Here is a 15000-nt window from a genome sequence, read left to right as displayed (position 1 = left end):
GTGTGTGTCAGTGGGACACAGCGCCCCCTGGTGCATGCTGGGAGTTCTGTGTGTCAGTGGGACACAGCGCCCCCTGGTGCATGCTGGGAGTTCTGTGTGTGTCAGTGGGACACAGCGCCCCCTGGTGGATGCTGGGAGTCCTGTCTGTGTCAGTGGGACACAGCGCCCCCTGGTGCATGCTGGGAGTTCTGTGTGTTTGTCAATGGGACACAGCGCCCCCTGGTGCATGCTGGGAGTTCTGTGTGTTTGTCAATGGGACACAGCGCCCCCTGGTGCATGCTGGGAGTTCTGTGTGTGTCAGTGGGACACAGCGCCCCCTGGTGGATGCTGGGAGTTCTGCGTGTCAATGGGACACAGCGCCCCCTGGTGCATGCTGGGAGTTCTGTGTGTGTCAGTGGGACACAGCGCCCCCTGGTGCATGCTGGGAGTTCTGTGTGTGTCAGTGGGACACAGCGCCCCCTGGTGCATGCTGGGAGTTCTGTGTGTGTCAGTGGGACACAGCGCCCCCTGGTGCATGCTGGGAGTCCTGTCTGTGTCAGTGGGACACAGCGCCCCCTGGTGCATGCTGGGAGTCCTGTGTGTGTCAGTGGGACACAGCGCCCCCTGGTGCATGCTGGGAGTCCTGTGTGTGTCAGTGGGACACAGCGCCCCCTGGTGCATGCTGGGAGTTCTGTGTGTGTCAGTGGGACACAGCGCCCCCTGGTGCATGCTGGGAGTCCTGTCTGTGTCAGTGGGACACAGCGCCCCCTGGTGCATGCTGGGAGTTCTGTGTGTGTCAGTGGGACACAGCGCCCCCTGGTGCATGCTGGGAGTTCTGTGTGTGTCAGTGGGACACAGCGCCCCCTGGTGCATGCTTGGAGTTCTGTGTGTGTCAGTGGGACACAGCGCCCCCTGGTGCATGCTGGGAGTTCTGTGTGTGTCAGTGGGACACAGCGCCCCCTGGTGGATGCTGGGAGTTCTGTGTGTGTCAGTGGGACACAGCGCCCCCTGGTGCATGCTGGGAGTTCTGTGTGTGTCAATGGGACACAGCGCCCCCTGGTGCATGCTGGGAGTTCTGTGTGTCAGTGGGACACAGCGCCCCCTGGTGCATGCTGGGAGTTCTGTGTCTGTCAGTGGGACACAGCGCCCCCTGGTGCATGCTGGGAGTTCTGTGTGTGTCAGTGGGACACAGCGCCCCCTGGTGGATGCTGGGAGTTTTTTCTATAAATGTCACAGCGCCCCCTGGTGGGCGGCGGGGGTGTCAGGGACCCCGGGGTGGGGGTGTGGGGTGTACCCACCCAGCCACCCACGGCCCCCAGTCCTCCCTACCTCCCTCCCAGGAACCCGGACGTGCAGGGAGATCTGCTCTTAAACGGAAGGAACCCCGTTCAGCCCTGCCTGGTGTTGCTCAGTGGTTAGAGCAACGGAAGGGTCCCGGGTTCGATTCCCCGGGGTCAAGGGCATGGGCCTTGGTGGCCGAGGGCACATCCCCAGTGGGGGGCGTGCAGGAGGCAGCTGGTGGATGATTCTCTCTCATCATCAATGTTTCTAGCTCTCTATCCCTCTCCCTTCTTCTCTGTAAAAAAATCAATAAAATGTATTTTTTAAAAATAAAAAATTAATAAGAAATGCCATTGATCCGGTCCCTGTCTCTCTACTGACCTATAGTGGTCAAAGCGTGTATTTACATTTTTTTTTCTGTTTTGTAAAAACGCTCTCTGTCCCTCTTCCTTCCTCTCTATAAAAAAATCAATAAAACAATATATATATATTTTTAAAAATAAATAAAAAATGCCATTGATCCGGTCCCTGTCTCTCTACTGACGTCTAATGGTCAAAGCGTGTATTTACTTTTTTTTTTTTTTTTTTTTTTTTTTTTTTTTTTTTTGCCGAAACTGGTGTTGCTCAGTGGATAGAGCGTCGGCCTGCAGACTGAAAGGTCCCGGGTTCTATTCCAGGGTCAAGGGCATGGACCTGGGTGGCTGAGGGCACATCCCCAGTGGGGGGCGTGCAGGAGGCGGCTGGTCGATGATTCTCTCTCATCCTTGATGTTTCTGACTCTCTCTCCCTCTCCCTTCCTCTCTGTACAAAATCGATAAAATATATATTTTTTTAAATGCCATTGATCCGGTCCCTGTCTCTCTACTGACCTCTAGTGGTCAAAGCGTGCATTTACATTTTTTTTTTTTTTTTTGCTTTGCCAAAACCGGTGTGGCTCAGTGGGTAGAGCGCTGTAAAAAATCAATAAAAAAAAAACATTAAAAATAATAATAATAATAAAAAAAGGGCACAGGTCCTTGATCCTAAGAATGACTGAGGTCCATTTGGGGGGTGGGGTTTACGTACCAAACTCCACAGCCCGGCTCCAGGGTCCCCAGTGTAAGAGCCGAGAGTCAGCCGCCCGCATGCGTGCCATGTGCTTGCCTCTGGGTAGAGGTTTCAGAAAAATGTGGATATTTCTGGGGCCACCAGCGATGTCCACCTTTTCGGGGAGAAGAGAGAGAAAGACAGAGGCTGTGACATCCGCGGAGAAATGAATAGGTGAGGATGTGTTTTATTTTATTTTATTTTTAATTTTTAAATTTAAATTTTTTTTTTGTTTTAAATCAATCATTTTTAAAATATATATATATATATATACTGATTTTTCACAGAGAGGAAGAGAGAGGGATAGAGAGTTAGAAACATCGATGCGAGAGAGTCATCGATCAGCTGCCTCCTGCACGCCCCCCACTGGGGATGTGCCCTCAGCCACCAAGGTCCATGCCCTTGACCCGGGAATCGAACCCGGGACCCTTCCGTCCAGCAGGCCGACGGCTCTATCCACTGAGCCACAGCGGTTTAGGCTGGATGTGTTTTATTTTCATCATCATCATCATCATCATCATCCTATAGAATAAAAGCCTAATGTGCTGAGTGTCCGGTCGACCAGTCGGCCGATCAACCACTCAGAGTGTAATATGCTAATGATATGTTAAAACAGCTCAACTAATTGCTATGACGTGCACTGACCACCAGGGGGCAGATGCTCTGACCAGTCGACCGGTCGCTATGACGTGCACTGGCCACCAGGGGGCAGACAGCCGACAGGCCGACCGGCCGCTATGACGTGCACTGACCACCAGGGGGCAGACAGTCGACCGGCCGACCAGTCGCTATGACGCGCACTGACCACCAGGGGGCAGACAGCCGACCGGCCGACCGGTCGCTATGACGCGCACTGACCACCAGGGGGCAGACGCTCCGACCAGCAGGCCAGCTTGCTGCTGGGGTCCGGCCGATGGGGACTGAGCGAGACGGGCCGGACACGCCCTGGAGCCCCCCTCGGTCCCTCCCCGGCCGGCCCACCTCCCCGGCCCTCCCCGGCCCCGATCCTGCCCCGGTGGGGCCCCTCGGCCTGGCCTGCGCCCTCTCTCCGTCCGGGACCCCTCGGGGGGCGTCGGAGAGCCGGTGTCGGCCCCGATCCCCTGCAGGCCAGGCCGGGAGACCCCACATGTGCACTGGGGTTCTAGTAAATACAGATTTTTTTTTTTTAAAAAAAGGTCACAGGGATCTAATGACTAATCTGAACGTGAGCCCAGAAGGCCCCCCACCCAGGGCCCCAAGGCCCCCCAGGAGGGACTATTGGAAGGGTCCCTCCGTCCCTGACCTGATGGGGATTAAGACGAAGCTCAAAGAAGGAGTGGCATTTGGGGTCATAACCTTCACTCACCAGTTGATGGTCACTGGGCTGCATCCTGTTCTGGAGAGAGAAAGAAACAAAGGAAAAATCCACAATAAAAAAGAACAACAAAAAAATCAAAAACAAACAAAACAAAAATCCACAACAAACAAAAAATTCACAAAAAAGAACAACAAAAAAAACCCAAAAAACAAACAAAAAAAATCCACAACAAACAAAAAATCCACAAAAAATCACAGCAAAAACCAAAAAACAAAAAAACAAACAAACAAAAATTTACAACAAACAAAAAATCCACAAAAAACACAACAAAAAACCAAAAACCAACAAAGAAACAAAAATCCACAACAAACAAACAAAAATCCACAAAAAATAACAACAAAAAAACAAAAAACAAACAAAAAACAAAAATCCACAACAAACAAAAAATCCACAAAAAGAACAAAAAACAAATTAAAAACAAACAAAAAAATTCACAACAAACAAAAAATCCACAAAAAATCACAGCAAAAACCAAAAAACAACAAAAAAACAAAAATTTACAGCAAACAAAAATTCCACAAAAAAACACAACAAGAAACCGAAAACAAACAAAAAAACAAAAATCTACAACAAACAAAAAATCCACAAAAAAACAACAAAATTCAAAAAACAACCAAAAACCAAAAATCCTAACAAACGAAAAATCTACAAAAAACACAAAACAAACAAAAAAATTCACAACAAACAAAAAATCCACAAAAAATCACAGCAAAAACCAACCAACCAACCAACAAACAAAAAATCCACAACAAACAAAAATCCACAAAAAAGAACAACAAAAAACAAACAAAAACCAAAAATCCACAACAAACAAACAAAAAATCCACATCTGCACTGGGCCCAGGTTGACATATAACTATAGGGTTTTCCTCATCTACACTGGGCCCATGAGGATGTATAACTATTGGATTTTCCTTGTCTACACTGGATCCAGGCAGACATGTAACTATTAGAGTTTCCTCATCTACACTGGGCCCATGAGGACATAGAACTATTAAGATTTTTTCCTTGTCTACACTGGGCCTATGAGGATGAATAACTATGGAGTTTTCCTCATCTACACTGGGTGTATAACGATTGGATTTTCTGTGTCTACACTGGCCCCATGAGAACGTATAACTATGGGTTTATCCTTGTCAACACTGGGCCCAGGTGGACATAGAACTATTTGTTTTTCCTTGTCTACACTGAGCCCATGAGGACATAGAACTATTGGATTTTCCTCGTCTACACTGGGCCAATGAGGATGTCTACACTGGGGCCAGTCGGACATATAACTATGGGTTTTTTTCTTATCTACACCGGACACAGGTGGACATGTAACTATTGAATTTTTCCTTGTCTACACTGGATCCAGGCAGACATGTAACTATTAGATTTTCCTCATCTACACTGGGCCCATGAGGACATAGAACTATTAAGTTTTTCCTTGTCTACACTGGGCCTATGAGGACATAGAACTATTGGATTTTCTGTGTCTACACTGGGCCCAGGTGGACATAGAACTATCGGTTTTTCCTTGTCTACACTGGGCCCAGGTAAACGTAGAACCATTGGATTTTCCTGGTCTACACTGGGACAGATGGGTGTATCATTATTGGCTTTTCTTCGTCTAATGGATGTATAGCTATTGGATTTTCTGCATCTACACTGAGCCCATGAGGACATAGACCTATGGTTTTTTTCCTCGTCTACACTGGGCCCAGGTGGACATAGAACTATTGGATTTTCCTGGTCTACACTGAGCCCATGAGGACATATAAATTTTGGATCTTCTCTGTCCACACTGGGCATATAACTATGTTGTTTTTCCTTGTCTACACTGGGCCCATGAGGACATAGACCTATGGGTTTTTCCTCGTCTACACTGGGTTCATGAGGATATCTACTACTGGGGCTAGATGGATGTATAACTATGGGTTTTTTCTTGTCTACACTGAGCCCATGAGGACGTATAACTATTGGATTTTTCTTGTCTACACTGGACCCAGGTAGACATATAACTATTTGATTTTCCTCATCTACACTGGGCCCATGAGGACATCGAACTATTAAGTTTTTCCTTGTCTACACTGGGCCTAGGAGGACATAGAACTATTGGATTTTCTGTGTCTACACTGGCCCCACAAGAATGTAGAACTATTGGGTTTTTCTGAGTCTACACTGAGCCCAGGTGGACATATAACTATAGGGTTTTCCTCATCTACACTGGGCCCATGAGGATGTACAACTATTAGTCTTTCCTGGTCTACACTGGACATATAACTATTGGATTTTTCTTGTCTACACTGGACCCAGGTGCACATATAACTATTGAATTTTTCCTTGTCTACACTGGATCCAGGTAGACATATAACGATTAGATTTTCCTCATCTACACTGGGCCCATGAGGACATAGAACTATAAAGATTTTCCTTGTCTACACTGGGCCTATGAGGACATAGAACTATTGGATTTTCTGTGTCTACACTGGGCCCAGTTGGACGTATAAACATTGGATTTTCTGTGTCTACACAGGGGCCAGATGGAGGTAGAATTATGGCTTTTTCCTCGTCTACACTGGGCCCATGAGGACATAGAACTATCGGTTTTTTCTTGTCCACACTGGGCCAATGAGGATGTCTACACTGGGGACAGATGGACATATAACTATGGGTTTTTTTCTTGTCTACACTGGGCCCAAGTGGACATAGAACTATTGGATTTTTCTTGTCTACACTGGACCCAGGTAGACATATAACTATTTGATTTTCCTCATCTACACTGGGCCCATGAGGACATCGAACTATAAAGTTTTTCCTTGTCTACACTGGGCCTAGGAGGACATAGAACTATTGGATTTTTCTTGTCTACACTGGACCCAGGTGGACATATAACTATTGGATTTTCTGTGTCTACACTGGCCTCACAAGATTGTAGAACTATTGGTTTTTTCTGAGTCTACACTGGGCCCAGATGGACATATAACTATTTGTCTTTCCTTTGTCTTGGATTTTCCTTGTCTACACTGGACTCAGGTGGACGTACAACTATTGAATTTTTCCTTAGACATATAACTATTAGATTTTCCTCATCTACACTGGGCCTTTGAGGACATAGAACTATTGGATTTTCTGTCTACACTGGACCCAGGTGGACATATAACTATTTGATTTTCCTTGTCTACACTGGGCCCAGGTGGACATAGAACTATTTGTTTTCCTTGTCTACACTGGTCCCAGATGGAAATATAACGATTGAATTTTTCCTTGTCTACACTGGATCCAGGTAGACATGTAACTATTAGATTTTCCTCATCTACACTGTGCCTATGAGGACATAGAACTATTAAGTTTTTCCTTGTCTATACTGGGCCTATGAGGACATATAACTATTGGATTTTTCTTATCTACACTGGACCCAGATGGAAATATAACTATTGAATTTTTCCTTGTCTACACTGGATCCAGGCAGACATGTAACTATTAGATTTTACTCATCTACACTGGGCCCATGAGGACATAGAACTATTAAGTTTTTCCTTGTCTACACTGGGCCTAGGAGGACATATAACTATTGGATTTTCTGTGTCTACACTGGACCCAGGTGGACATATAACTATTAAGATTTTTCCTTGTCTACACTGGGCCTATGAGGACATGTAACTATTGAATTTTTCCTTGTCTACACTGGACCCAGGTAGACATGTAACTATTAGATTTTCCTCATCTACACTGGGCCCATGAGGACATAGAACTATTAAGATTTTTTCCTTGTCTACACTGGGCCTAGGAGGACATATAACTATTGGATTTTCTGTGTCTACATGGGCCCAGGTGGACATATAACTATAGGGTTTTCCTTGTCTACACTGGGCCCATGAGGATGTATAACTATTGGATTTTTCTTGTCTACACTGGACCCAAGTAAACATATAACTATTAGATTTTCCTCCTCTACACTGGGCCCATGAGGACATAGAACTACTAAGTTTTTCCTTGTCTACACTGGGCCTAGGAGGACATATAAATATTAGGTTTTCCTCGTCTACACTGGGCCCATGAGGATGTATAACTATTGGATTTTTCCTTGTTACACTGGATCCAGATAAACATATAACTATTAGATTTTCCTCATCTACACTGGGCCCATGAGGATGCACAACTGGATTTTTCCTCGTCTACACTGGACGTATAACTCTTGGTTTTTCTGTGTCTGCATGGGGCCAGGTAGATGTATAACTATTGGTTTATTCTTGTCTACACTGGGCCCATGAGGACGTAGAATCATTGGAATTTCCTGGTCTAATGGATGTATAGCTATTGGATTTTCTGCGTCTACACTGAGCCCATGAGGACATAGACCTATGGCTTTTTCCTCGTCTACACTGGGCCCAGGTAGACATATAACGATTAGATTTTCCTCATCTACTCTGGGCCCATGAGAACATCGAACTATAAAGTTTTTCCTTGTCTACACTGGGCCTATGAGGACATAGAACTATTGGATTTTCTGTGTCTACACTGGGCCCAGTTGGACGTATAAACATTGGATTTTCTGTGTCTACACAGGGGCCAGATGGAGGTAGAATTATGGCTTTTTCCTCGTCTACACTGGCCTCAGGAGGACATAGACCTATGGCTTTTTCCTCGTCTACACTGGGCCTATGAGGACATAGAACTATTGGATTTTCTGTGTCTACACAGGGCCCAGATGGAGGTAGAATTATGGCTTTTTCCTCGTCTACACTGGCCTCAGGAGGACATAGACCTATGGCTTTTTCCTCGTCTACACTGGGCCTATGAGGACATAGAACTATTGGATTTTCTGTGTCTACACAGGGCCCAGATGGAGGTAGAATTATGGCTTTTTCCTCGTCTACACTGGGCCCACAAAGCCATGTAACTCTCGGTCTTCCCGGTTCTGTTTCTCACCTCCCTCTCCACCGCCCCCTTGAGGATTTCCACGGATGCTGGCGTCTGTGTCTGTCTCCTTGGACCTGCTGTTGGGGTTCCCCTCACCCCTGCCTCCTAGCTTGGCCCCCCGCCCCTTCCTGGGACCCTCCCCGGCCCTCCCCACGGGGTCCTGGGTGGGGGGGTGCCCCCCCGCGGCTCCCTGAGGTCCGGGTCCGAGAATCCCAGCATGCACCGCTCCCCGCCCACCTGTCTGTGCACGTCCAGCTGGTAGTGCATCTCCGAGTTGGACAGGAAGAGGCGGATGGCAGGCGTGTCCCAGCGGACCAGGCAGTGGGAGGAGTTGCAGTCCACGGTGATGTTGCCGGGGGGGTCGTAGACTTCTGCCGGGGGAGGGGAGGCCTCAGAGGTGGGAACTCCGAGGTGAGAACTCCTCCGAGGTGAGAGGTCAGAGGTGAGAGGTCAGGGGTGAGAACTCCCAGGTGAGAACTCCGAGGTGGGAAGTCCGAGGTGGGAACTCCGAGGTGAGAGGTCAGAGGTGAGAGGTCAGGGGTGAGAACTCCGAGGTGAGAGTTCAGAGGTGAGAGGTCAGGGGTGAGAACTCCGAGGTGAGAGTTCAGAGGTGAGAGGTCAGGGGTGAGAACTCCGAGGTGAGAGTTCAGAGGTGAGAGGTCAGGGGTGAGAACTCCGAGGTGAGAGGTCAGAGGTGAGAGGTCAGAGGTGAGAACTCCGAGGTGAGACAAGGAGGTGAGAACTCTGAGGTGAGAACTCCGAGGTGAGAGGTCAGAGGTGGGAACTCCGAGGCGAGAACTCTGAGGTGAGACCTCAGAGGAGAGAGTTCAGAGGTGAGCGTTCAGAGGTGAGACCTCAGAGATGAGATCTCAGAAGTGAGAGGTCAGAGGTGAGATCTCAGAGGTGGGAACTCAGAGGTGAGAGGTCAGAGGTGGGAACTCAGAGGTGAGAACTCTGAGATGAGACCCAGGAGGTGAGACCTCAGAGGTGAGAACTCTGAGTTGGGAACTCAGAGGTGAGAACTCAGAGGTGAGAGGTCAGAGGTGAGATGTCAGAGGTGAGAACTGCGAGGTGAGATCTCAGAGGTGAGACCAGAAGATGAGACCTCAGAGGTGAGAGGTCAGAGGTGAGACCTCAGAGGTGAGAACTCCTAGGTGAGCACTCTAAGGTGAGAGGTCAGAGATGAGACCTCAGAAGTGAGAGGTCAGAGATGAGACCTCAGAGGTGAGAGGTCAGAGGTGAGATGTCAAGGGTGAGACCTCCAAGGTGAGACCAGGAGGTGGGAACTCCGAAGTGAGACCTCAGAGGTGAGAACTCCGAGGTGAGACCAGGAGGTGAAATCTCAGAGGTCAGAGGTCAGAGACGAGAGGTCAGAGGTGAGACCACAAAGGTGAGATGTCAGACATGGGACCTTAGAGGTCAGATTCAGGAGGTGAGAACTCCAAGGTGAGAACTCCGAGGTGAGACCTCAGAGGTGAGAGGTCAGAGGTGACAGGTCAGAAGTGAGACCTCAGAGCTGAGACCCGGAGGTGAGACCTCAGAGGTGAGACCTCAGAGGTGAGACTTCAGAGGTGAGAGTTCAGAGGTGAGACCAAAAGGTGAGATCTCAGAGGTGAGAACTCCGAGGTGGGAACTCCGAGGTGAGAACTCCGAGGTGAACCAGGAGGTGAGACTTCAGAGGTGAGAGTTCAGAGGTCAGACAGAGGAGGTGAGACTCAGGAGTTGAGAACCGGGCGTGAATGGATATTTTATTTATTTTTAAAAAATATATAGTTTTATATGCTGGGTGTGGACGGTCCCTTTATCTGAGGGACAGCCTCACCCAGCACCCACCTTTTGGATTTAAAAAAAATTAAATTTAAATAAAATAAAAATGAAGTGAAATATGAAATAAAATGAAATGAAATAATAAAATTACTATAGTTTTACTGAATTTGTGCACAGGTGGGTGGCACCTGTCTCTCCCCAAATGGGGCTGAGCGGGCTAAGGGGCAGGCAGGGGGTTAGGGGGGGAGGGGGATACAGGAAGATGGCTGGCCAGAAGGCCCCTCACTCTGGTCGAACTCCCGGTCGAACTCCTGGTCGAGGGACAATTTGCATATCAGCCTTTTATGCTAGAGGATTGAATCAGAGAGAGGAAGAGAGAGAGAGAGAGAGAGAGAGAGAGAGAGAGAGAGAGAGAGAAAGAGAAACATCCATGAGGAAGAGAGAGAATGAAGGACTGGCTGCCTCCTGCATGCCTCCGACTGGGGATCGAACCCGGGACCCTTCAGTCCACAGGCTCACACTCTATCCACTGAGCCAAACTGGCGAGGGCCCATTGATTCAATTTTTATTTTATTTTATTTTATTTTTTTAAATATATTTTTGTTGATTTTTTACAGAGAGGAAGGGAGAGGGAGAGAGAGCTAGAAACATCAATGAGAGAGAAACATCGACCAGCTGCCTCTTGCACACCCCCCACCTGGGGATGTGCCCGCCACCAAGGTCCATGCCCTTGACCCGGAATCGAACCCGGGACCCTTCAGTCCGCAGGCCGGCGCTCTACCCACTGAGCCACACTGGCTTCGGCGATTTTATTTTATTTTTATTTTATCGCAATAATTTTCTTTTATGTATTTTTTATTGATTTCAGAGAGGAAGGGAGAGGGAGAGAGAGAGAGAGAAAGATCCATGAGGAGAGAGAGAGAGAGAGAGAGAGAGAGAGAGAGAGAGAGAATCACAGACCAGCTGCCTCCTGCATGCCTCCGACTGGGGATCGAACCCGGGACCCTTCAGTCCACAGGCCGACACTCTATCCACTGAGCCAAACTGGCCTTTGGCCCATTGATTTTATCTTATTTTTATTTTATTTTGTCTTAATAATTTTCTTTTATGTCTTTTTATTTTTTATTTATTTATTTATTTATTTATTTAAACATATTTTATTGATTTTTACACAGAGAGGAACTGAGAGGGACAGAGAGTTAGAAACATCGATAAGAGAGAATCATCGATCAGCTGCCTCTTGCACCCCCCCCCCCCCCGACTGGGGATGTGCCCTCAGCCACCAAGGTCCATGCCCTTGACTGGGAATCGAACCCGGGACCTTTCAGTCCTCAGGCCGACACTCTATTCACTGAGCCACACCGGCTTCGGCGATTTTATTTTATTTTTATTTTATCGCAATGATTTTCTTTTATGTATTTTTTATTGATTTCAGAGAGGAAGGGAGAGGGAGAGAGAGAGAGAGAGAAACATCCATGAGGAGAGAGAGAGAGAGAGAGAGAGAGAGAATCACAGACCGGCTGCCTCCTGCATGCCTCCGACTGGGGATCGAACCGGGGACCCTTCAGTCCGCAGGCCAGCGCTCTACCCACTGAGCCACACCGGCTTCGGCGATTTTATTTTATTTTTATTTTATCGTAATAATTTTCTTTTATGTATTTTTTATTGATTGATTTCAGAGAGGAAGGGAGAGGGAGAGAGAGAGAGAGATAGAAACATCCATGAGGACACAGAGAGAGAGAGAGAGAGAGAGAGAATCACGGACCAGCTGCCTCCTGCACACCCACCTACGGGGGACGGAACCCACAACCCAGGCATGCAAGCCGGGACCCTTCCGTCCGTCCGTCCGTCCGTCCGCCCGCAGGCCGAGGGCGGCCGCGCTAACCACTGGGCCACACAGCCCCGGGGACTCACCGATTCTCTTCATCATCAGCGTGGCGTCGTAGAACTGGATGCCCCCCCCGCCGGGACTGGTGCCGTTGACCAGGACGTAGATCTCGGAGCCGAAGGCCGAGGCCCCCTGGAGGTGGCAGCCGGTGTGGGCGGCCCCTGGGTCTCCGAGGTAACGGGGGCAGCCCCGCGTCCTGCCCGACCTGCAAGAAGGGCCGAGGCGCGAGTCTCACGGTTATCCCTGTGACCTCAATGCGGTCCGGGGGGGTCCAGAGGGTCAAACTCAGGGACTTGGACCCACAACCGATGCCTTCATGGCCCGGCCGAGCGGGGAGGGGGTGTGGGTGTGTGTGGAGATGGTCGGGGTGAGAGGGTTTTGTCAGGTCGGGGTTGGGGTGATCCTTGGAGGGATTGTCTGTGCGCGCACGGAGGGGCCAGAGGATGGTGATGGCTGAACGCAGTTTCATCTGGACGCTCCGTGTCTGTGTCTGTGTCTGTGTCTGTGTCTGTGTCTGTGTCTGTGTCTGTGTCTGTGTCTGTGTCTGTGTCTCTGTCTGTGTCCGTGTCCGTGTCCGTGTCCGTGTCCGTGTCCGTGTCCGTGTCTGTGTCTGTGTCTGTGTCTGTGTCTCTGTGTCTGTGTCTCTGTCTGTGTCTCTGTCTGCCTCTGTGTCTGTGTCTGTGTCTATGTCTGTGCCTGTGTCTGTGTCTGTGTCTGTGTCTGTATGTGTCTGTGTCTGTATGTGTCTGTGTCTGTGTCTGTGTCTGTGTCTGTGTCTCTGTGTCCGTGTCCGTGTCTGTGTCCGTGTCAGTGTCTGCGTCTGCGTCTGTATCTGTGTCTGTGTCTGTGTCTGTGTCTCTGTCTGTCTGTGTCTGTGTCTCTGTCTGTGTCTGTGTCTGTGTCTGTGTCTGTGTCCGTGTCCGTGTCCGTGTCCGTGTCCGTGTCCGTGTCTGTGTCTGTGTCTGTGTCTCTGTCTCTGTCTCTGTCTGTGTCTGTGTCTGTGTCTCTGTGTCTGTGTCTGTGTCTGTGTCTGTGTCTGTGTGTGTGTCTGTGTCTGTGTCTGTGTCTGTGTCTGTGTCTGTGTCCGTGTCCGTGTCCGTGTCTTTGTGTCTGTGTCTGTGTCTGTGTCTTGTCTGTGTCTGTGTCTGTGTCTGTGTGTGTGTCTGTGTCTGTGTCTGTGTCTTGTCTGTGTCTGTGTCTGTGTCCGTGTCCGTGTCCGTGTCCGTGTCCATGCCTGTGTCTGTGTCTGTGTCTGGGTCTGTGTCTGTGTCTCTGTGTCTGTGTCTGTGTCTCTATGTCTATGTCTATGTCTTGTCTGTGTCTGTGTCTGTGTCTGTGTCTGTGTCTGTGTCTGTGACTGTGTCTGTGTCTGTGTCTGTCTCTCTGTCTGTGTCTGTGTCTGTGTCTGTGTCTGTGTCTGTGTCTGGGTCTGTGTCTCTGTCTGTGTCTGTGTCTCTGTCTGTCTGTGTCTGTGTCTGTGTCTGTGTCTCTGTGTCTGTGTTTGTGTCTGTGTCTGGGTCTGGGTCTGTGTCTGTGTCTGTGTCTGTGTCTCTGTCTGTGTCTGTGTCTGTGTCTGTGTCTGTGTCTGTGTCTCTGTCTGTGTCCGTGTCTGTGTCCGTCTGTGTCTGTGTCTGTGTCTGTGTCTCTGTCTGTGTCTATGTCTTGTCTGTGTCTATGTTTGTGTCTGTGTCTGTGTCTGTCTCTGTCTCTGTGTCTCTGTCTGTGTCTGTGTCTGTCTGTGTCTGTCTCTGTGTCTGTGTCTGTCTGTGTCTGTGTCTGTGTCTGTGTCTGTGTCTCTGTCTGTGTCTGTGTCTGTGTCTGTGTCTGTGTCTGTGTCTCTGTCTGTGTCCGTGTCTGTGTCCGTCTGTGTCTGTGTCTGTGTCTGTGTCTCTGTCTGTGTCTATGTCTTGTCTGTGTCTATGTTTGTGTCTGTGTCTGTGTCTGTCTCTGTCTCTGTGTCTCTGTCTGTGTCTGTGTCTGTCTGTGTCTGTGTCTGTGTCTGTGTCTGTCAGTGTCTTCTGTCTGTGTCTGTGTCTGTGTCTGTGTGTGTGTCTGTGTCTGTGTCTGTGTCAGTGTCTCTGTCAGTGTCTGTGTCTGTGTCTGTGTCTGTGTCTGTGTCTGTGTCTGTGTGTGTGTCTGTGTCTGTGTCTGTGTGTGTGTCTGTGTCTGTGTCTGTGTCTGTGTCTGTGTCTGTCTGTGTCTGTGTCTGTGTCTATGTCTATGTCTATGTCTATGTCTGTGTCTGTCTGTGTCTATGTGTCTGTGTCTGTGTCTCTGTCTGTGTCTGTGTCTGTGTCTGTGTCTGTGTCTCTGTCTGTGTCTCTGTCTGTGTCTGTGTCTATGTCTGTGTCTCTATCAGAATAAACCTACATTTCTCTGAAAATGGAAGCATCTGTTCTGTTCGAGGCACATATCCCACTCAACCTTGTTTATCTGGCCCCGGCCGGTGTGGCTCAGTGGATAGAGCGTCGGCATGCTGGACGGGAGGGTCCCGGGTTCGATTTTCCGGTCCAGGGCCTGGACCTGGGTGGCTGAGGGCACACCCCCACTGGGGGGGCGTGCAGGAGGCAGCGGATGGATGTTTCTCTCTCATCATCGATGTGTCTGACTCTCTCTCTCCCTCTCCCTTTCTCTCTGTGTATCGGGCCCGGGCTGGCCGCGGAGGCGGACAGGCTGGCTGTGTGTCTCTTACCCGAGGTCTCGGATGTGGAGAAAATACTGGACATTTTCCGGGGCG

At 49.2% G+C, this 15000-nt stretch overlaps 1 protein-coding gene across 4 annotated transcripts in view; it reads right to left on the bottom strand.

The window, feature by feature from the left end:
• Positions 1-15000, bottom strand: part of CSF2RA (colony stimulating factor 2 receptor subunit alpha) — a 37955-nt gene that overhangs the window by 5468 nt on the left and 17487 nt on the right. For all 4 annotated transcript variants that reach the window (XM_084907488.1, XM_084907486.1, XM_084907487.1 and 1 more), the window contains 5 exons: positions 14956-15000; positions 12290-12468; positions 8846-8979; positions 3692-3721; positions 2326-2461 (listed from right to left, as the gene is read on the bottom strand). The exon at positions 14956-15000 is cut by the window's right edge and continues 85 nt beyond it. In XM_084907488.1, the coding sequence (XP_084763614.1) occupies positions 2326-2461; positions 3692-3721; positions 8846-8979; positions 12290-12468; positions 14956-15000 (524 nt within the window). The remainder of the gene's footprint in view (positions 1-2325; positions 2462-3691; positions 3722-8845; positions 8980-12289; positions 12469-14955) is intronic.

This window comes from Pipistrellus hanaki (assembly GCF_964339955.1).
Source record: "Pipistrellus hanaki genome assembly, contig: scaffold_116, whole genome shotgun sequence".
NCBI classification, from domain to species: domain Eukaryota; kingdom Metazoa; phylum Chordata; class Mammalia; order Chiroptera; family Vespertilionidae; genus Pipistrellus; species Pipistrellus hanaki.
Note: the sequence above shows the minus strand (reverse complement) of the source record. Positions and strands in the feature narration are given on the sequence as shown.